At 42.9% G+C, this 23,005-nt stretch overlaps 1 protein-coding gene across 3 annotated transcripts; it reads left to right on the forward strand.

The window, feature by feature from the left end:
* exd3 (exonuclease 3'-5' domain containing 3) lies at nucleotides 1-22,280 on the forward strand. Of its 3 annotated transcripts, none has more exons than XM_088392919.1 (21): nucleotides 1-279; nucleotides 796-855; nucleotides 2,634-2,698; nucleotides 3,325-3,468; nucleotides 3,680-3,869; nucleotides 3,972-4,021; nucleotides 4,252-4,394; nucleotides 4,466-4,572; nucleotides 4,638-4,711; nucleotides 4,846-4,884; nucleotides 4,976-5,142; nucleotides 5,726-5,873; nucleotides 5,944-6,142; nucleotides 6,223-6,332; nucleotides 6,411-6,594; nucleotides 6,702-6,880; nucleotides 7,259-7,477; nucleotides 7,864-7,917; nucleotides 7,992-8,123; nucleotides 21,402-21,468; nucleotides 21,565-22,280. In XM_088392919.1, the coding sequence occupies exons 2-21, from the start codon at nucleotides 828-830 to the stop codon at nucleotides 21,900-21,902; spliced, it is 2,637 nt and encodes an 878-aa protein (XP_088249045.1). In that variant the 5' UTR covers nucleotides 1-279; nucleotides 796-827; the 3' UTR covers nucleotides 21,903-22,280. The 3 variants fall into 3 exon arrangements, with proteins under 3 accessions (XP_088249045.1, XP_088249047.1, XP_088249046.1); XM_088392921.1 differs by having other exon boundaries at nucleotides 6,702-6,874; XM_088392920.1 differs by lacking the exon at nucleotides 1-279 and adding an exon at nucleotides 393-706.
* The last annotated feature ends 725 nt before the right edge of the window (nucleotides 22,281-23,005 follow it).

Genomic DNA, 23,005 nt, shown 5'->3' on the forward strand with positions numbered 1-23,005 from the left:
TCCCGTGACTAAACCAGGAAGTACAAGTTTTAACCATAGTGTTAGCATGCAGGAAAAATACGCAGAATAATACGTCAACGTTTCTTTCCTATTTCATGTGCTATATCTATTTTTGGGCGACCATTTGTTGTATATTTGTTATATACACTTTACAAGACATTATGATAAAAGTGGCACCATTTTTAAAATACCTTAAACCTACATTGAGGGGGAAAAAATGCAAATGCTAGCAAAAAGGTACATTTAATTCAGTCGAGCAGCGAGAAAATTACACATGTGGTAAGTTTCACGTTCATTTCGTTTCAAAACTTTGTGTTTCGATCAAACAGATACGTATTATTTGTACTCGACAGATGAATTCAGGAGTTACAGTGTCCAAGAGTGTTATCCCGAATTAGCACTAGATGGGCTAGCTAAAATCTGACATGACGTAATACCATTGATTTGTTGTCGGTTTTTCAATGCTAATAGTTGAGGTAACACTTAATTAATGTGTTACGACTGTCATTGGAGTTTATGTTTAGTCTGATGTTTTTCCCCAATGTTTTCGTAGAAGTGGGTTTCTTAGCTGCCTTAAACAGTAGATGGCAATAGAGGATACGTTTTAAATTGTGGTGGGCCAGCCCATAAACTTATACGGATGCCTCATGTTGTGAAACATTTCTGAACACTCGCATAACGATTATTGATGATGTGTTAATTGCAGGTTTGTGAGTCTAAGCCTCATCCTCTGTAAATATAAGCACCTGTCATATCAATGTTGTCTCATGAGTGTATTTTCTATTCTCTTTTCAGATTGACAGAAACCTTCCAGCTGGTGGACAGAAATGAACAATTTGTCTCCGGATTCAAAGGGTTTGTATCACTTTTTACATATGTTGGATGTTTTGGGGTTATAATTGGTGCACAACACTGTTCTTGCTGGTTTACATTTGATTTATATTTAGGACTGAAAGGGTTGTTTTGATAATAAGAATGTTGCTTTTTGTGTAAACTGAATTTATCAGGCTCCATTTTAAAGTAATTTTGGAGCCTGGAGCACAATGTATGTTAATTATTTAAACAAAAATCATGCTCTTGGGGCTCCAAACTAGAGTAATTCATATGCAAACATTGCTTTATAAAGGTTCAGATTCAGCAAGTGCTCTTAATCTTCTCCTCGATGCTTTACAATGGCACCTGTTGAAAGGTTTATCCAGTACAATACAAAAGTGCTTGTTAAAGGAATGTCATGGCATCTTTCCAGTGGGGCTCAACCACTCGCGGAAGCTCTCTGCCAAGTCACACTAAAGCTGTTCTGGTGGCTGAAGTGACACCAAACACCCCATTTACACACTTGATCTTTGTGTTGCCTTTATTTTGGCAGCTCCCAGGCAACAGGCAGGCAGAGTAGCTCGTGCACTGAATTTCATAGAGATTTATTCATAGAGTTGGAAGTGTGGCTTTTATTGTTTGTGAGTCATTTTGGTCAAAAGCATTCGTATTAGAAAGTGTTGAGTGTTTTCCATTTTTGAGACAATTTTTTATGACCAAAACACACATTTCTCCCAATGTTTGTAGTCATAGGTCAAATTTTCCAAGATATAGTTCCGTTAAATCTCTGTAGGGGGCGCTACAAACTCATTTTTTTGTACTCGTGTATGACAGCTTTAAAATATGAAGAAAAAAACAATCACCAGTCCCCATATGTGTGCAATTTGAGTTGTCATTTATGTTTAGGCCCTCAGAAATGTGCTATATTATGCAGAAAACAATAAGGTTGCTTTTCAGGCCCAATACAAAAAAGCCCGTTAAACATTTAACTTGCAAATGCTTGAAAAATATTTTTTTTAATCATTATTTCATATTATTAAGGCACCAAAATCGACCAAAGTGCATTGATGGGGTCAATATGTTGTGAATAGGGAGCCTCCAGCCTCTCATCATAGTCCATCAATTAATTTTACAAAATATAAATGTTTTATGCGCAAGGCAGGCACATACAATGAATTGAAAGGAGGGAGAGGTCTTCTAGGGTCTACGTTCCCAGGCTGTTCATCAGGAAGGCTTTTATTTTTTACACCATGACTAGCGCATAGCCCTTTCCTGGGGAAATCCGAGACAAAATCGAGAGAGGCTGCCGCGGGGAGGGTGCGGAGGACAGGAAAACGAGCCCTGGGAAGGAGGAAGGGAGCTAGAGGGGCAGCAGGTATAGTAGTGAAAAGACAAAAATCATTCGCCGTGTAATTGCATCGACAAATCTTCCCTTCTTTGTATTTTTTTCTGTGCCCTGCCAAAAAGTGTCCTTTCAAGCTGCACATGTGTTTGGAACGCAAAGCTGATGTCAGGTTCCTTTCCTGCCCAACTACCTCAGCTGTTATTCCAATGTTATGGTGGCTCTGGTTTGCCTGTTAAAGAAATAATAATAAAGAATAACAACTTCTTTGCTGTGCCTACGTTGATCCAAAATGACTTTCCAAGCTGGATGTTGGCCTAAACTAATTTATAATGGTATTTTTTTTTCTACAATGCTGCTTGACTTCCAAATCATTTATCAAATATCAGCTATAGCTCCATTTGTTTTCGCTCCTTGACAGGTTGAAGGAGGTCAAGGGTCAAAGTGAAACCCCACCTCACGTGTGTTATCCCCACAGGTCTTGACCCAGCCTTGCTGAGACAGCACCCCTTGGAACCATGGTGTAGCGACGATGTGCAGACGGTGAGAGCTCGCCCTATATTAGCTCCATATGTGAAATATTAACAAGGGTGAAAATATGGAGGGTTATTTTGTTCTCTACAAGGAGCGGTTGAAAAGGAAGAAACACTCAATAGAGTGATGAAGAACTTGACCCTAAATGAAGCTCACCAGTGTGTGTTTGTGCGTTAATGAGGAAACCAGAGTGGCTGTCAGTAGGAAGGAAGGAATTTGCACTGAATGAACTTGAGATCTGTGTGAGGAGGATATTGAGTGAATGACATCTGTTGGGCAAATTAGGAGGCAGCGCCAGACATTCTCACACAGATATTATTTTCTCCTAAAGGAAGTTTCTAAAGCCAAAGTTTGCATTCCTAAGTAGGTACCCCATATATGTATGTCCCCTGGCGTGTGTATGTGTGTGTGTTCCTGAACCATTTAAGTGGAAGTCTCATTATGGTGAAATACTTGAAAGTAAAGTGGAAGTGCAAGCTGAATAAATTTTTTCTTTACAGTAATGCAAATTTGATGTAAATAATCCATCATAAAACCTATTTAGTGTTCAGACAGTGTTTTACTTTACTTTTAATTATCTCTTGTATCTGACTTCTTATCTTCCCCTTCTTTCCTTCGGTGTTTTCCTCCTACAGCTCCATTTGGCAGCCCAGGAAGACTTTTCAAAGCTGGACGATCCCCTGGAGGCCTTCCTAACACTCCTAGAGTGCTCTGTGTCTAAACAGAAGGGGGCCCAGATCTTCAAGGAATTCCAGAGCTGGCTAAAGGAACATCCTCAGGTCGGTGAAATACTAATTACAATGCTCCTCTGAATTATTTTTTTTTTGTAGCACAATACATTTTAACCATATTATGAAGGCTACCTTTCTCTAGATTATTATTTTTCCTCATTAAAGTAGTGAGCCTATTTCGACTATTGACAACTTGCCTTACAGCATGAATTTAACATTTAACCTCCCTTAATGTTTATTTGATATTTTTGTGCTTCAGGTTATATTGACTTCACTTCCAAAGCAACACGCAACAGCCCTCCAGCATCGGGCTCTTCTCCTTCTCACCGACTCCCAAAGCAGCCATGTTGACAGTCTCATAAATATCTACCAGCTTACCACTTTGGATTCAGCTACCTTGCGACTGCATGTCAGAAAGTTACTGGCCCGCAATTGCTACAAAGAGGCGAGTGTTGCTTGTCAACATTTGTCTGAAGGTCTTAAGTAATACGAATTAAAAACAATTGTTCCACAACACACCAAATTAACACCTACTGTTTCATTACAGGCAGCAGTGCTCGGTAAAAAGCTGAATTTGCAGAATGAGCTAAATTTGGAGGAGGTCAGTTTCTCATTTTTATATTTTATCAAGGTGGCCTTAAAAAGGTCTCAGAACTGCATTTCTGGAACAGGCTTCTGCCAAAGTACTTCACTTATTGCACACTTGACACTTGTCTACTTTTTTGTTGTGTTGAAATCAGCGCCTTAGTGGCTGGCCCCTGTCAGCTTTGGAAAAAAATATTTTTTTGTGGTGTGTTTATATTTTGAGTGTTGTCAAAATGTCCCCTGCAGGTGTGCATGCCACTCATCCTCCAGGACAAGCTGTCGTTAGCAGAGAGCTTTGTTACAGGACACGTACATCTTGAAAAGCAACTGGTCTTTCTGCTTGACTCTTGGTGCCACCCTAACTTCTCAGTGATAGACATGATCAGCAAGTATGGTGCACATTACGAGTCCAAAAAAGACAAAATTTGCACAAAAGTTCACCATTTGTGTGTTTCCATAGGCAGTTTCCTCACCTCGCCACATCCAAACAAAGCCATCCTCAAATCAAGCCCAAATTGCTGGCAAAACATGTCTTTCGACTTGCGGAGAAATTTAATATCGATCAAGGTGAGCATCAGTGCTCGTGTGAATCACTGTTCGGTATTCATTGGATGATATTCTCGTTGACGCAGGGCTGTGCCCTAATGCCCTGCGCAAGAGGAGACAAGATACACTTCGGTACCTCATGTTCAAGAGATTTGTAGATGTAAGTGAGATTTATTTTTTTAGAAAATAATTTAAATTTCAATTGGTCAATGAAGTGCCAAATTTATTTTGGCTGTATTTCTTTATGGGATAAAACAGTTTTTTCCCCTGCTTGGTCAACTCTTCTCTTTGTAGAACAGCATGACAGAGGAGAATTGGAGTGACCATGTGCAAGTAGGTGCCATCTTTTAGTTTATAATCATGCATGAAAAGAATTTGGATTCCTTCCACAACAGACTTTTTTATGTGCGTCATAAACATCCAGACCGTCGTGGCAGATGACCTCGAGCTCCAGATCCTGTTGGTGGAGATGCTGCTGAAGTACTGTGGACGTGAAAAAGCCGCTCAGTGGTCGCTGAGATATAGCCTTCCCAGGCATAGACTCCCTTTTGTGGTTTGGAACACCCAGCAGAGTTTATCACCCGAGCTACAGTGAGTCAGCCAAAATTTTTGTAAAGTCAACGGCCTTAAAGTGAGACAAATGATGACAATTGGAGTCACGTGTCCCTTCTGTCAAACTATAGTTGATTTCTTTTTATACATGTGCGTGACAAATATTGTTAAAACCAATGCTCATATTTGTATGACAATGAAAACGTTGCCTGTTAAGATGCGATGAGGTCTGGAACAAATAATTCACAATATGATCAATCGCAATGGGAAATTCGGTTTTGGGATGTTTCACTGTTATGCAAATTGTGATGTGCACATACGGAACCAATTTTGTAAAAAGACGAATAGTTTCACTCTCATAGTTTGGTTGACCACATCCCCATTTTCTCACAACCCGAACGATTCAACTTTCTTTTAGATGAATTACACAACATGGAGAAATGTAGTGACATGCTCATATTAGAGTATGCACAATGGATCTTTTTTTTTTTTTTTTTTTTAGCCGTACAAACCATCTTAGTGTTTTTTTAACTCATGTGAACATTGTGGCACAAACTGCAATGACAATATGTGTTTTTTCCAAACACACGCAAAAGGATGCACATCTGTCACATCTTCTCAGACATCCAAGTGATTCCACACAAAGCGAGGAGTGGACGCCATCTGAAGCTCATTGTCAAAAGTTCTACCAGGTACCTCTCGCCAAAGAGAAAGTTAAGCATGTGGAAACCCTGGAAGCCCTACAAAATTGTCAGGAGACTCTCTTTAAGGTGAAGACAGGAAAACCACTGAAAATATCAAATAACTATGGTTAAATGATTTACCTTTTCTTTTTTCCAGAAGGGCAGTGTGGTAGGAGTTGATATGGAGTGGCAGCCCACATTTGGCTGCGGTTCAACTCAGCACGTTGCCCTGATACAGCTTGCTACTTTTGACACCGTTTTCCTATTGGACCTCTGTGCAAATGGATTGCGTCAGCATCCCGAGACCATTTTATTCATGAGAAGTTTCTTCTCTGAGCAAAATGTCCTTAAAGTGGGTAAGCAGCTAAACTAGACAATGGAAATTATTTCATTTGAGATATTTGTGCAACCATACTTAGAACTATGTTTTCTTTAGGTTATGGCATGGCTGGAGATCTCAGGTGTCTCAAATGCACTTGGCCTCAATTTGTGGAGGAGCCACTGAAGATAGAGGGAATGCTTGATCTTCTTAATGTACACCGAAAGGTAATATCTGGTGTTCTAATAATTTCCAACAGTACATTTGAAATAAAGTTATTGCATTGTAACACTTTATTTCTTTAGATTCAATGTGGCAAGGTGAGCGGTGCACAGCGTGGCCCTAAGGAGGTGCTGGTGGGAGAGAACTCTCCTGAGAAAGGCCTCAGTCTTCTAGTTCAACAAGTCCTGGGAAAGGCCCTCGACAAGACCGAGCAAATGTCCAACTGGACTAAGCGTCCGCTGCGCGTCAGCCAAATCAGATATGCAGGTGAGTCACTCAGTAACACCCGATTTTTACACTTCTGACTGATAAGCAACGTATTCCCTAAATAATTGCTCTCTACTGAAGTCACCTCTTCTCTCACTCCATTCCAGTGACGGATGCTTACTGTTTGTTGGATGTGTATTCTGTGCTCTCTGCTAAACCTGCCAGCTTTGGCCTTCCAAGAGATTTGCGCTCCATCACTGTAACGCAACCAGAGAAGAATGGACATGCAAAGCAGAAGGAGAAAAAAAACAAGAAGATGAATCAAAACAGCAACAAAGAGGTTAAGGTTCGAAATATCAAGTTCTCTTTTTTACCCCTCAAGGATAATTTCTCAATTTGACCCATTTTTAGGTCACAGCCCACCAGTTGACTGAAACCATTATCACTTTATACAATATACCAGTACTTGTACTTTTACTAGCGGTACTTCTTCTCGCTTGTGAGTGACACAAAATGGAAAGATCCCATGTAAAGAATCTGGGTTGGGGCATCAAACCTGCGGGTGGGAACAATGTGTGTTTGACCAAGACACTCTAGCAGCGCCGGGGGTGGTGGTTGTATAGCTCACCCTGTGCTTTGACCTCCCAGCTCTCTTCTGCAAGTGAAAAGAAAATCCCCCTGTGGGGATCACTTAAGTATCGCATTATTGTCTCTGTCCATTTAGGAATGTCAGGGGGCTCAATGGGTCAGTCCCCCTTGCTCTGACACTGAGAAAGGCCTCCTGTGTGGCAAGGAGCCCCCCGAAGACTCCCCTCCTCTGGCCCCCCAGCAGTTGCGGGTGGTTTGTGACAACATGCTGCAAGGCCTCGGGAGGTACTTGCGTTGTTTGGGAGTCGATGTGGTCATTTTGGAGAATACCGATGACCACAGAGTGGCTGCAAAGGTACATGTGTTGAAAGAAAAAAAAATACACATGTATCTAGCTCCAAATAATATTCTAATATGCATCTTTTTTTTTGCTTTCTAGCAGCATTTGTACTGACACCGACTTATATTTGGAACTGTTTGTAATTCCCTCCACCTGAGCTTGTTTTGTGAGATTTCTTGTCCTCATGCAGAATGCACTGACTCCTTTGCCCCTCCTAGCTTAGCATTGCCGTAGGCGTACAGCACGTGTCGTATCAATTTTATATCCATGAGCCAATTGCTAACCTGAGCTCACCACAATCAACACTCAGTCAATCTAATCTAAGATGCACAATAAAAACCACAACCAAATACCTTGTTAACATGATTGTTGAAAAAAAAATCTTGTGTTCTTTTGTCCAGATAGCACAAGCCGAATACCGTGTTATACTCACATGCGGACAACCATACCAGACTGTAAGAAACCAATTCTAAGTTATATTTGCAAAAGCTTAATTGATTTTGATTCATCAGGGTTTGTACCATTACAGTTGAGATCCCAGGTGGGCGAAGGCCGCTGTCTGTCCCTCGACTGCTCGGAAAAGGCCAAAGATCAAGCTGTCCGAGTGCTCAAACACTTCAACGTCCGGCCTACTCCTTGCGATGTTTTCAGCCGCTGCCAGGTAGGAAGAATGTTCAAGATGTTCTGTCTTTTGACTTGATATATGCCATATGACCTGACAATATCTTTGTGGGTGGCTGTTTTGAGAAATGTTTGTGCTGACTGGGAGGGCGTCCAAATCTTGGGTGTTCTTAACCTCCTGCCCTCCCCCCCAAAAAAATATGTGTCAGGATACACCACTTGGTGCTGTTTTGTCAGGCTTCCAACATGTAGACCAACCTGGACCACCAATAAAAATGATCCTGCATTGCCATAAAATTAATATATGCTGTAGTGTAATCACAGTACATAAATAATACGATATAATAATAAAAATAATAATAGTGCTTAATGACCAATAAAAGGGAAAAATAATCATCTTTGACCCACATCGGGTCCCTACTTTAAGTTAGTGAAATATTACCAAGTTGAATACATTCTTACCAATAGATAAGTTACGTTTTCTCTTTACGTAATTTCCACAAAGATCAGATTGTGCTGTTGTCCTTTATCTTTAAATTTCATCTTTTTCAAATGTTTGCAAAGGGTTTGGTCCATGGGTGGAGTTCACAGTGTTAGACACTTCATTACACTCCACTTATTCAGCTTCATCCACCATCCTTACCACAAATATGCCACATGTGCACTAATATACTTTCCTGCCACACGCACGCATGCACATAAACTTCCGCTCAGATGTTCAGTGCCTCGCTAGCCATTTATAGACATGCTGTGATTGCACAGATTGCCTGTGAGATAGACAATCTAGCAAACGCATATCACACATAGCGTGAGATGCATGCACGCTAAAAAAAATGCCTAACTCACACTTCCTGCCACTATCACGCACAGTACCTTTACACACACACTCATGCATACATGCATCCACACACACACTCAGACAGGAATTGAGTCAGTCATAGACAGTGCTGCTGCAGCAGCGGCGACGTTGGTTCCCACGCACCAGACTGCTGGGGAAGTGAAAACAAGAGCAACAGGAACCGCCACACCACGCGAGGGAGGGGTCAGACCTACGATGGGGCTAGCGAGAGGAAAAGAGCAGGGAGGGGTGAGAAAAGAGAATAGAGGTGATGACAAGGAGGGGAAAAAGCAAGAGAGAACCAGTGAAAGTAAATGAGAATTAAGAGAGGCTAAACTCGCACACATTAGTTATGACAAAGAGGTTATGCCACTCAAAAGGAGGTTGGATGAGAATGAGGCAACTTTACTTTGATCTGCAAAACGCCGTGGGCTGACAACTATAAGGAATGTGAAAAGTTTCAACATGTTTGAAGATACTTTGTGTTGTGCGGGTATATGAGCACACATGTGAATTGGCCAAGCCTCATTCATATTTGTGTGATTCTCTTTTTCCCCCAATCCACCGCAAATATGCTCACACAACTGTAATTTCAAACAATGTCTCTCAGCGCAGCATTGCAAAGAATTTAAGGATTTCACCATCTCGAAAACCACAGTATTGTTTGAAAGGCTCATATAAATCTCTGCATGAGAAGCACAAGCCTGAGAACGAACAGTAAGTGCAGATAAATGACCTTCGGACAACACTTGTGTTGATGAATTTCTTTGCGCTGATTCTGAACTTGTCCTTGTTTTTCCTTAGCACATCAGGTTTTCATAATAATAATATAACAAAAATATATGCAATGCAGTATCAGTTTCAGTCATGATTTAAGTGTTAGGTTCAGCAACGGGTGGAATTTTTTTTCAAAAACGTCTTCGGTTAAAATTTGTATTGCGCAAGCTTTTATGAGTCAAATTGAAAAACAAAAAAAGAATGAAAATTTCTGAAAACATGACGTGATGGGGGGAAAAATGTAAAAACATTCGGACAAATTTTAGCCAGAATGAAATGCATTTTAATCCCCTGCATTAATATTCTCTTTGCATCTGCAAGGTGACATTGATGCACTTAAGAGGTTTCCCATTGCCCCTGCTCACAGCAGATGACGGGGAGCTACAGCAAGAAAAGGGAGTTACAGACGGTTAAAAAGGGGGAGGGGGGGAGAGGACATTCCATAGGCATGCCAAAACATTCCGAGGGAAACCATCCCAAATATTTCCCACTGTGTGTGGTGAGCGCTTCACGTCTCCTCTTACACACACTCGCAGGACTTGAGAAAATGCTAATGGGGGCGCGCACGCACACACAAGTGTGGTCATTTTCTACATCTGACATTATTACAGTGCGATGCCGTCGTTAAGATGAAGAGCCTAAATATTTATCTTCTTTTTTCTGTGTGTGGAGGGAAACCTGCTGCGTCTGTGTGTCTGACTGGAGCCAAACCAGGACAAAATCCCACTGTGCAAACATGAGTGGACCACTAATGTGTAGCTTTCACTTTACTGTTCAGGAACTGTCATGTGACGTGGAAATGATTTTTGAAGTGCAACAGGAGCTGACACATTCAATAATAATTATTCTGGAGAAATGAGTGGAACACTGGCATTGTGATAGCGTTCTTACTTCAGGAGTTAAGTTACGTTTTGGTAGTTGAAGTAACAATTTTAGGTAAAAAAAAAAAGTTTAATATCAATTATGTCTTATAATTACGGTATCACTTCTCTGTTCAAAATTAGAGCACATCCTCAACTCCCTGAAATTCAATCCACTCTCCCTGAGCTCACCTTTATTTCTCGCCGTCTGACCCCGTCTCCCCATCTGCTCCTGGCCTCCTTGCCCCTGCCTCACTTCTCCACTCCCACCCTCAGAGTCTCACTCTCCGTTTCACTTTAGCAAAGGCGAGGAATCCGGTGCAGCCGGCAGCTGGAATGTCCTGTTTGTCTTGCTCTGTTTGTCTACATGTGTGTGTGCGTGAAGTTGGCGAGGCTGGTGGCGAGTTTTGATGTGTTCCATTGTCTGAGAGCCAAGCTGCTTCCTGTCACCGAGCCTGAGAGAATCAGAGTGGGTTTAAGGAGCCAGGGAAGGGAGCGAGAGGGAGAAGGAAGCAAGTGTCCATGACAATGACAAGGTGAGATGGAGATAGGGATGCAAGATGGAATATGAAAGGGGGAGATGATGGTAGCTGAGTGAAAGGAGACAGATGAAGCAGGTTGATGATGATGGAAGGAACAGAAAAGGGAGGAAGAGGTGAGAAGGGAGGAGAAAGCCTCGACAGGGCTTTTCCTCTAAGCACCAATTCAAGGAAGTAATGCGTAATTTCCCTTGTTTTCCCACACGCACTGAAACACACAAAGTCCGTTTTGCGCCACACACTATTGAGGCTCAATCTTCTTTAAAAAAAAAAAAAAAAAATGCATTGTCAAAGAAGCCAATAGCCATCAACCATCTAGTTGTGCTAAAAGCTATTGCAGTCTCGGGTCACAGTTAATCAGCTGCAAACATGCTAACGCTAATTAGCTGTTGTGATATCTTTCAGTTCAAATTCACCAACTCATATATTTCAACTTAACCCTGTGCCATTTTTTGATGAGTCTTTGTGTGTGGGTGGTCTTGCGACAACACACATATCCAAGTAGTGACGAATGATGGGGCTAGATTTTAAAAGTAGGGTTGCGAGTGATTCATTAAAACCGACCGTTGAGGAAAAGGAATGCAGGAGGAGAGTAAATAACTCAAATGCCACTCACGTGCGTGTTGTGTACACTATACATTACCCTGGAAAAAAAAATGCTGCTGGTGGCGCATTAATCATTCAACTCGTGCTTTTGTGCATGTGTGTGTCGGTACGTGTGAGTTCCTGGCCAGCGGAGGGGTTTCGACAGGGCAGAGTGGTGCATTCCTGACGGGTGGTGATGTCATGAGAACTAGCTTCGCGCTTGCAGACAGACAGCCCTGTTTATGTTCCCCTCCTGAGGAGAAACCACACTGTGCGTGTGCGTGTCCAACCACGCTGCCGGTCCACGGGGGAGGCGGGGGAAGCCGAGGGGCACTCGAGAGGGTCTACTTTCCCCCGCAGCTCGGGGGAACGGGAACCACTTACTGATGCTTTCCCCTCCGACGTCCTCGCAGAAAGAGGAAGTTTCTCATGTTTTGCAGAGCACAGTAGCTCCATGGCCTGACTGCTGCTGTGAGTGATTGCCCTCCGAGTCTCCTAAGGGAGGGACAATTCTAGGCTGCATAATAACAAAGCTGGCTTCAAATAATGCCAACAATACCACACAGTAAAAGAACGACATGTTTTCTTTTGATTTAAAAATGCCCGGACGATAATGTCAAAATGATCCACAGCTTGCAAAATATAGAGTAATTGCTCTGTCGCTTTTATTCTGCTGGGTCCTGACTTCAAAAGCCAAGTACAAATGGATTCCTTTTAGAGACTTTTATTAATCCCGATCGTAAAAATGTATAATAATGACACATAACTCGACAAATTCCCCTCAGTGAAATGTAACTGAAAAACCTGTTGAGAGGACGAGTCCCGGCAGCCGCGACTTTCCCCTCCCCAGATCCTGCTGCTGTGTCTGTGGTCATGGTATAATGGTTTCCCTTGCGGTAGTGAAATGTGATCTTGGGCCTTTGCAGCTTAGTGAAGCATGGAGCATTCTCCCACACTCGAGTGGCAGTGCAGCATAGCAAAGCTCTTTTGCAACTCATTCTGCCTATGTAGCACACAACTTGCATGATGGGCAACTCTTCCCGCCCTTCTCAGCAGGAACCTGGGTTGTTTGCCTTTATTATTATCTTGACTCTGTGGCACACTAAGCTTGCTTTTATACCTTGGCGTGTCTCCGCGACATGCAATCATGCCTTTCATGTCTTGTCCGCTCTTGCTTTGACTTGACAGTATGTTATCCGGAACCGGGGGTTGTTTATTGTGTTGTTGATGTGACTTCTAGGAGAGAATACGCTTGATTATAGGTTGAAGTTTAAGAGATTGAGGGATACATCAATTTTGGAGGATGCAAACAAGTTTACAAGCTTGCCTGAAGTCAGCATTCTGGACGGACGGGTTTTAAACGACTGTGTACTTTTCTATGCTTCACGAGTTTTTTTTTTTTGTCCTCTTTCAACTTTGTTATCTATTGCCTGCAGGGTTACTTACATTTTTATTAGCTATTCAAATCAATTAGCATTTACATTTCCAACGGCAGCAAAAATATTATTTATTTGCTACTAGTCAGTTGTTTTTTACATTATTATATTGTTGTTTTGGCTTTGGAAGAAACATTCACTTTTGCAGACAGATTTGGTTGTCTTGAAAAGTGATGGCCTCAACTCAGTGAGAATTACCATTCTAGACTTATTGTGAAAATAATGTGGACAGATGAGGAAGACTGTTAAAATATAACCTTGGAATCAGGCTGACAAGCGTTACAAAGATTTGTGCGTGGCCTTCGTGGCCACTTAGTTTCCTTCTCGTTTCCTCCTCTGTTACACATAGTCGGATTAAAGTCAATGCGCTTGGCGGGTGGGAATAGCCACAGGCGGATACCCCTCACCCCCAGGGATCTGAGAGGTAGAAGTCTAGGGAGGTCAGGCTTGCTTGGCCTGGGAAAAGCCTGGACGAGCACAAGGGGGGGGGGGGGTGGAGATAGATGGAGAGGATAAGAATGAAAAAAGAACTGACGGAGATAGATATGAGTCACATGGAAGATAAATCATTGGGGCAAGATGGAATGTAATGCTCAATTACATTTAGGATGGTGATACCTAATCAGAGATCTTTGTAAGAGTAGATTTCTTGGACTCCGATGTTGGTAATTGGGAGGATGTACTGTACTGTAAATGGAATGGAAAATTCAATTTGCAGCAGTTCAAAAAAAAAAAAGAAAACATGACGATGGTACGTATTTGCATCTTTTCCCATTTCCTCCTCCTCCGCCTTTCAGACCAAGGAAGCCTCGTGTCTATGTTTCTCATAGGAACCTCATTCCGGTATTTTATCTTGCGTCATCAAAGTGTGTTTGCATGCGAGTATTTTTGTGTATGCTCTCTTGGGACCAGTAGCCATTGCCTATGGACCAAACACAAATAAACACCAATATGGCTTGATTTCCACAAAAAGATATGGCCGTTAAGGACAGTAGTTGCCTACTATTCCGCTCATGTCTACTCTGAACTTAGGTCGACTTTCAGACTCACCTCAAGTTTGCTCATGTGGTTTTTGGGGCCAATGTGGTTACTGGCTGTGTGTGTGTTTCTGTTGCATCAGTGTCTTCAAGTGGAGGGTCTTTGTGGTCAGTTGCTACTATTCTGTTGACGGTGCAAAATGTATGCAAGAGCCAGATCACCACCGCAATGTTGGAGCTGAAGCAACTCGGCGTCCCCTTCTGCTGTCGGCGTAACCCAAAAATGAGAGACTACCTGGATGATCTCATGGACCTGTCACATGTAGCCTCACTCCTCCATCCTGGGAGCCTTTTCTATCTTTCCTTCTTTCTTTCCCTCCATTTTGCTGCTGTCTATTTTGGTCAACTGGTGGCCCGTTCCCACAGTGCTGCTGTTCCCATGGTTATCGCCGCGGAGATAGCGAATAGGGGCGGAGGGGGGGGTGGCGTTGAGCTTGATGGAGAGCGGTAGAGACAGCGTTGCTCTGTTCCAAGGGATCGGGGACTCTGTGGCTAGGGGGGGGGGGTCGATGGTGGGGGTGAATGCAGGGTAAGGGGTTCAGTGTGCGTGTGTGTGAGCGTGTGTGATATGTAGCTCCCATGAAGATCACAGGTGGCCCACGAGGATTCTGGATCCCTTCGATACAATGTTTTTAATTTAATTACCATTTTTACCATTTTCACTCCCATCCATGAAATTGGGATCAATCCTGTGATATGGACGATATAGTCTATCTCATAATTAGTTTGCCATATAAGGTCAAAAGTAAGCTCACCCTTTGTTCACATTGTTAGTCTTTTTTTTTTGCGTCATTAAGAACATTTAATATTGACATAATGTTGACATGTTCAACTTCTTGGCATTAAAAACACCAGTCATCATTCATTGTGATCCTGTCATCCTAAAAGGGGGATCCCTCCATCTGTGATCCTCTTCTCAAGGTTTCTTCCGGTTTCCTAAATTGGTTTTCTGGTACTTTTTCTATGCCCGGATGGGGGGTTTACACCAGCCGATGTTGTCAATCCCAACCTTATGGTCGGAATGCAAAATGAGGTCACGCGTCAGTTTTTATTGCCTCGCAGATTGTCAGCGACTAAAATTATCTTAAGTGATCTCGCCATGTTCTCTCTCTATAATTGTTTATATACAGTCTCTTCAATTGTCACCGCTATGGCAATACAGAAAACATTGTTTGCGGCTTAAGCTTAAATCATTAACCCTGATGTAGAAACATGAACATTTCCTTGGCGACATGTTGGGCCCTCGGGCTTAAGAACGAAGGTGAGGTGACAAAGGTGGCGCAGGAAGTTGAGAGAAAGGCTAGCTGCCTGAAGCTGCTTGGAGGGCAACGAGGAGTGAAAGGATGGGAGCAAGCCCGGGTTGCGAGAGAGGGAGGGAGGGGGGGGGGAGGCTTGTGGGGCTCAGAAAGAGGGTTGGATTCAGTTCCCACACTTCTAATTACTGTGTCACTGGAGACTGAAAGGGGACTGCCCCTGGCCCTAGGGAATTCGCTGGGGCCGGTTGCGGAGAGGGAGACGCATCGCAGGGAAGGAACGAATAGTAGAATTAAAGAGTGTGCGTGACAGACCAACTCTCTCCATCATCCCCTCTCTTCACACTCCAGGCGATTTATTTCACTGGAAACCCCAACTCTCTCTGATTTCACCCACGTAGCCCAACCGTCCACCTCCGACCCAGTTCTCCTTTCGCTCCGCCATCTTCCCCTGCGCTCTTTGTTCACCATCGTGTACTGCCACCCGTCTCCAACATTGTACGCACTCCCTTTTTAACCTCCCCCTTTTCCTTGTCTCTTGTTGACATGGGCAAGGCTCCCTGAAACACTTTGATGTGAGTTTTAACTCGCATGTACACACAAACCCACTCATGTCTTATCCCGCATCATTATTGCTACTTAACCCCCGGGTCCCCTCCCTCTTTTATGTGCTATTATCGCACCTTTCCATAACCGGTGCCCCTTTTGCTTTCATGCTAATAGCGTTTTTGATGTCAACAAGACAAATGGGAAAACAACCCTTATCATTTTTGCCCCCCCCCCCAAATCAAGGAATTATGGATTAACCTAAATGTATACTATATAAAAAGATTTATCATGTAGATTAAGTACAAATATGAATGTGTTGTCACAAGATTTTTCCATTTATTTTCAAGTCACTAAGAGAACCAGTACTTGTATTCCACACTTCGAAGTAATGGACAATTGCCAAACAGCATGTCTCCAGTCTCATCTTATGGTGACCTTCTATGTCCTCAAGAGAGAGCGGCCCCGCTCACGGCCGCCGCTATTGTCAATATTTACAATCTTGGATGAGTCACTCTACATTACAATAACATTCCCCGCGTGCCTCCACGTCAGGAACAGATGAGAACAAAGTGAAGCGCGCTGTAGGATGAGCTGTAGCAGTGTTGAGCCAAAGATTGTGCTGCGAAGTATGTGTGCACAAATTAAGTTCACATTGCGACAGTGAGCTAAACAAGCGTTTTAATTATGGCTGTGTAGCTTTAAATTAGCGAGACTTAAAAGGGCACTAACAAGCTGCTTAGAAAGCAGCCATCCGAGCACCATCAACAACCTTATGTTCGCATGGGAATGAGTTTACTCCACTTGTGAATCACCCATGTGCCAAGTATTGTATGTCATCCGCTCCCCGTCGCAGTGCCAGGCTTCAAGTTTGATCTCGTTGTTTTTCATTTTTACCCATCGTGCCAAAAGCTAGCCATCAATAGATGCTGTGTGGTTGTCTAATCCAGCTATTAATGCATTTTTATCCCTCCTCAAAACACACTGCTGAGCGAACAGCATTGTCAATAGACCTTTTCAGCGTAGTGTTTTTCCCCCGAGCTGCTTGTCTTAGGACTGGCCTCAGCTATCTGGCATCTAAAGAGGGAAGAAAGAGTCCTCAGAGAAGCAGAGAAAGAAGAAGGTTAGAGGTGAGAGACAACCAGAGAGAAGTGGCGAGGTAGATTGAAGGGGAACCCTGGAAGGGGGTAGATGAAGCTCTAAGCAAGACATAGAGCGAGAGAGACAACATGGGTCCAATTGGTGAGAGAGCCAGAAAGAGGTTGGGGTTGAAGGTTGAGTGGGGAGAAAACAGAATTAACTGCTGAGGGAGAGCATTAGTGCCATTTGTGTAACGGGCTGACTATCTTCTCGACCACCGACGGTTATTTTTGAAATCTCGTCTTGGTACCTTGAAGATTCGGAATGACCGTTATTTCTGCCGTCTGTGCAGCGACTTGTGTGGGGGGTTTTGTGTGTGTGTGTGATTGAAGTGAGTCAGAGGAAGGAGTGTGTGATGTCAAGTCCAGACAAGCCCTGCTTCGGTCCAAGTTCAGGTTGCCGTCAGGTGGTAGTGGTTAGTTAGCAGAGCTGCTAATTACGTCAGACTCGGGGTCTGGAGACACTAGCCAGATCCCTCCTTCAGGATCCTGTGGGAAACGTGACCACGGCACGTCTTACCTCAGATTCCCTCCGGCTTTAGTGGAGTGTTGACTGCCCGAGATTTTAACTCGGATAATTTACAGTCGGCGCTTATTTGGAATTGCCTAGCATCTGCATAGGAATGGCAACACATTTAAGCTCAGGTGGGCAGACAAGCCAAAAATGTGTCTCTTGGCTTTTCTGGTGCGAGCCAATAAAATGAATAGATTTCTGTTTACTGCATGTTTGGTTTCAGTTTAAATCTGGTGTTGATTATGGTCACTTCCAAACCGCAGAGTGTTTTTTTTTTTTTCTGAGTTCAAACAACTTTTTTCAGAAAGCCAGGCTAAGGTCCTGGCATCCTCCATTATGTTGTTGGCGCTACCTTCACACTGCTGTAAAAATCAGTTCCCCCCACCCCCCTATCCCATATGTGACTTTTTCTTGGCAATGTCAGAAACACAAACCACACAGAATGTGATCTTTTCCAGATCGGATGTGGGTCACTTCAACATGTGGTCTTGAAGTTGCTCTTAAAGACAAGTGTGAGTTGTAAAGAGATGTGACCTGACTTTAAAAAGGCCCAGCAGACTTCCAGTCAAAGAAATTAAATGAAGTTTTATGCTTGTTGAAAAAGTTTTGTTAATGCATGAAGAATTCACCAGCTTGCAGTCCAAATGGCACGAAAATTTTTCTTTTCATAACTAAAGTTGGACCTCGAATGTTGAGCGTAGCTGAAGTCCTACGAATTCAAGGCCTCTAAAATCAGTATCCAAGGAAGATTACTTTAAGTTGCCCTTTATTCAAGAAGTTCCCTTGACTTCTGCTTGTGTCCCTTTCCTCTTCAGTCAGCCAGGGGGCTTATCCCAGCGGGAAAGTGACATCATTGAATCCCCTTTATGCTAAGCGCCGTCTTATGTCACTTGAACATTCCTGGCGGTGTGAACGCATATAGAAAGAAATAAGCCCTGGAAGGCTTGTGTTATTCTTGAGAAACCTCCGCCACAGCGGGTAGGTCCTCTCAAGCCAACCCTCACGAGTTCCTCGAACCCTCTGGTTTTAAAAACAAATCTCATTTTATATGCAGCGTGTGCTGACTGATTTATGAATGTATTTGATGCTAAATGCTAACAGTAGTTTTTAATGTATCTAGGTTAATGGCTGCTTTGTGACTTTTTTTGGAACTTGTCTTGTACTATAAATCTTGTATAACGCACTTTCCTTGACCCGGACAGAGTTTATAAATGCAGAACGCATCACACAATCATTTCCACGTGGCGCTAAAACGCTGCCGAACAAAATGATGGGGAACCTAAAACGTTAAAATTCTGTCGACATGGGACAATGGGAAAAAACAATGAGTCTGTGCAATATATTTTTTTCCCCTTTCAAGGAAGGATGTACTTTTCTTAAATATCGTATATATGCGTTAGACCGCAGCACTCTCAAACAGCCGACTTTGGTATTCTTAACCTTTTTTTGGACGACCAAAGTGAAAAAACAACATTCAAAGGGAAACGACGATGCATGTCTTGCTCCCCACTTCTGAGTCGTCTCTTCCAGTTCCCACGCTGCCCCTTACCTGACTTGCCACATTTTGAATCAAATCACCGCCACGCAATTGGCTGCCCAAACCATGTGACCTACATGGGCCCTAAAAAGCGCCGCCTTTTTAGATTGGTGTAGGATTTTCCCATGGGAGCTGCCTACGGAGTCAGCGCCGGGTGTGTGAGCGCGTCAGGGGGGGAAAAAAAATCTCCCCCACCACCTCCTTTCCAATATCCCCCCTTTCTCTCCCCTTTTTTCCACCACCTCCCATCCTTTGAAACACAGTATCACACTTTAGATGGCCTTTGTTGTCACAGCAAGGAGCATTCTTTCTCTGGCACGGCCACACGGAGTGTGAGAATGCCCGAGGTCCCCTGGAAAACACCGAAGGGAACAAAAGAAGGAGACGACGTGTCGCAAGTGTCTAAAATTAGAAAAGTTCCGTTAAAACAAGAGTTCAGTTTGAATGTTTGTCGTCCTGGACGTTTTGATTTTGGCTAACGATTGCACTTTAGAGCATGAAAACCGGTCTCAATTTGGACGTTATTAAAAACAACATGGGGATCAATTCTATTTTATTGCTGTGAAAACAAAAAATCAGTTACACGTGTGTCAAGTGTTCACTGTGAGCATTTGGAGTGCGTCACAACAACAATAGCTAACCACATTGCTGTTATTACTTTTATGGTTATTGGGTACATTTATTAAAAAGACTGCCTCAAATTAGACCCGAGAGAACACACAGTGAAGAAACCTTCCCAATTTTAAAATGAATTAGTCATGAACGGGAATGAAAACAGCTGCTTTTCTTTTCGGTGATGTAACGAAATATTTTTCGTATTTTCTTTTTCTGCCTGTGTAGACACGCCAGATTTGTATCAGTGTAACAATGTAATGATCTTTGTGCAGTCACCTATGTACTTTTTTGGCATGACTTGTGCGCTTTATGAAAAACATAAAAAACTCCAGCAGTTAAATGTATTGATGTGGAAAGTCTAGTCTTAATGTGCTTTGGCTAGCCAAAAGCAGCAGCAAAAAAGAAATAAAAAATCATCCGGTCTCAGGCAATGAGATGGAAGCATTGCCATCTGTATTCATTTAAAGACAAACCACCCACTTTGACAAAATTCATTTTGCACTTTATTGCCATCCGAACCATAAATGTGTTTAAAGCACTCCACAAATCTGTTCATACCACTTAATCACCCCGCGTGTGCCTTCTGGTCATCTTCCGTAGCGTACCTGCACTTGTCGTTGTGTTTCGATGAATCACGGCACCATTTCCATGCAGGTTTGCGTGTGTGCCTGCCTATGCGTGGCTCAGCCTTGAGAGTTCATTGCAGGTTTTGGCTTGCTCCGCTCTGGGAAACTTTTGAGCTGAGCAAATAGCACTCTGTTTTTCTGGCTGCCGCCTCGCTCGTATGTGTGAGCCATGTGCACGCACTTTTTGGATGCCCGCGGTTTTGCACGCACTGCGAGTGTTTTGTCTGTGCCGGTGGAATTTTTATTTTTTTCCTGGTGTGTGCGCAAATGCATGTTTTCCGCAAGTGTGAAGGCGGAATGACGGGAGTGATGAGCCTCATTCCCACGGACAAGACAGGAGCTGACACCTCACTCTTCCCACACCTCCACTGTCTAGCCGCTCTCCCCATGTCTTGGCCTCAGTCACCGCAGAGGCAAACACAGCTCGCCAGAAGCCAGATCCAAAAAAGCTTTGGCCTTTTGGGTCATATGGGGCCAACAGAGCATTTCATCTACTCTAACTTGACTGAGATATGCTGAATGGAGTTTGATTTAAAACCCGGCACTTAAGTGGAATGTTGTTTGCTGGGTGGAGCTCAGGTGTGTTGACAAGGCTTTTAGCACTCTCATGCTGTCAGGATGGCTCGCAGACAAGTGTGTGTGTGTGAGAGTTGGAGTGTGTGTATGTGCGCGCGAACGTCGGGGGCCAGCAAACAAGAGGTCACTAATGTCCTGCCGGGTAGGGGAGGGGTCTCCTGCACCGTCGAGGACAGGGCGGCACGGACGTGTGAATGTTAGAGGCGTAAACACTCTCCTGCACACACACACTCTCCCATAGATCCGATCCGTGCGCTGTTGTCATACTTTTAAATCGAGCCAAGGCAAAAGTGATGATCATCTTCAGAAAGCATTGTTCCACGTGCTACAGTCCCATTAAAAGTTCACCACAAGTTCATTCAATTGCGTCAGTAATTATTCGCAAATTAAATCCTTTATGACTGGCTTTTAATTAGTGTTTTCTTTTATTCTTGATGCAGGCGTGTAACAGCGATCAGTATGTGGCACTGCCCAGACAAGACATGATCAGGATGCTTAAACAAAAAGGTTAGTCAACCACCACAAAATGACACGCAACGCTAGCATAACACGATGCTAACGAATGTGTGTTTTCCGTTTTTGCCACTTATTTTCTTTTTGTAGGATTTGTGCAGGCAACCGATACGTCGCTGACACCACCGGAGGAGGAGCCGCTTCATCTTGAACTCCCCAGATATGGTCCTCAGTGTAAATGGGCCTCCCTGTCAGATCTGGACCCTGTGGCCCTGAACTTTCCCGGAGGGGCACCCATACAACTGCACACGGTACCACCAACCCTGGTACCCAAAGTACCCCATTATTTTGTCTGTACCCGCTGTGGAAAGGTGTTCTGGGAGGGCTCTCACTTTGACCGTGTTGTCTCCATGTTTAAGGAAGTCATGCACATCACAGATGTACATTTTAAACGGAACGGGGGAAACACCAAAGTGGAAGGTGTCTAAAATTAGACACAAAAAGTGACTGTTTTCTAATTCATTTTTATTATTATTAGATTTGTTGGAGCTTACCTGGGTTAAAATGTAAACGCGTTTATCATCACGGTGTTTCTTCAATCAAGCATGTTTTTGTTGTAGAAGCCTTAAAATGGAGTCAAACATGAAGTTGAATCACAACTTGGTATCATGTAATTTAGAACAGACAGCTATTGAAAGTTTTTTTAAAAACTTTTAATTCAACTTTTTGGGTAATTATTATTTTTTTAAATTGTCTTTAGTCAAGAAGCTGGGCATTTTTATTGCGGTTCTCTGGCTGTCTCAAGAATTGTATAACGTGTATATTTAATATTTGCTATTAAAATTCTGTGTTTCTTCTAATGACAATTTTGCAGCATTGTGAGAATGTGCTTGCCGCTGTATTTTTTTTGTTGTTTTAAAAAAAATTAAGCTGCACAGGTGCAACATGAACAATTCTGGAGATAGAAGTTTAGGATTCCGACCTGAAAGAATAACCCAACATATGCGGTGAGAATTCCTTCACATTTCATCTCCAACCTCTTTCTCTCTCTTCCCAAATACTTCCTTGACTTTATGTGTTTGCCCTTGAAGGTTTTAAGAGATTCACATGCATTTTCTTCACTCATAAAAATCCAACTATCCTTAACACTTGGCAGATGTCCACTCCGCTTTATTGACGTCTCACATTAAAAAAAAAAAAAAAAATGTAAAAAGCCACAGGGATTTCCATGAGTCATGTTGTGCTGGGTGTCTTTCAGGTAAATATCTTCTGAGTCATCCATTCAATTTGTGAGACTGACAGTTGAGGAATGTCATTTAATGCTGTGCTGCTAATTGCCTAACTTCAAGGGATTGGCCACCACAGATTGAGGCTTTGTCGGTAGAAGTAACGTTACACCACGTACAATAAGGTTATCTGTAGGGACTTTGCAAAGTATTGTGTCTTTTGAAAGATAATAGTGACGATCTTTTCTTTGTGGCTGTTTGGAATTGGACCTGTGAAATTGATCAGTGACCAAAGGAGATGAAGTCTAAGTCTGACATTTAATTAACACTATGATATTAATGCAAAATAAATCTGAGAAGGGCTC

The sequence above is a fragment of the Syngnathus floridae genome, chromosome 12 (genome assembly GCF_059516105.1).
Source record: "Syngnathus floridae isolate MCC-2025c chromosome 12, RoL_Sflo_1.0, whole genome shotgun sequence".
NCBI classification, from domain to species: domain Eukaryota; kingdom Metazoa; phylum Chordata; class Actinopteri; order Syngnathiformes; family Syngnathidae; genus Syngnathus; species Syngnathus floridae.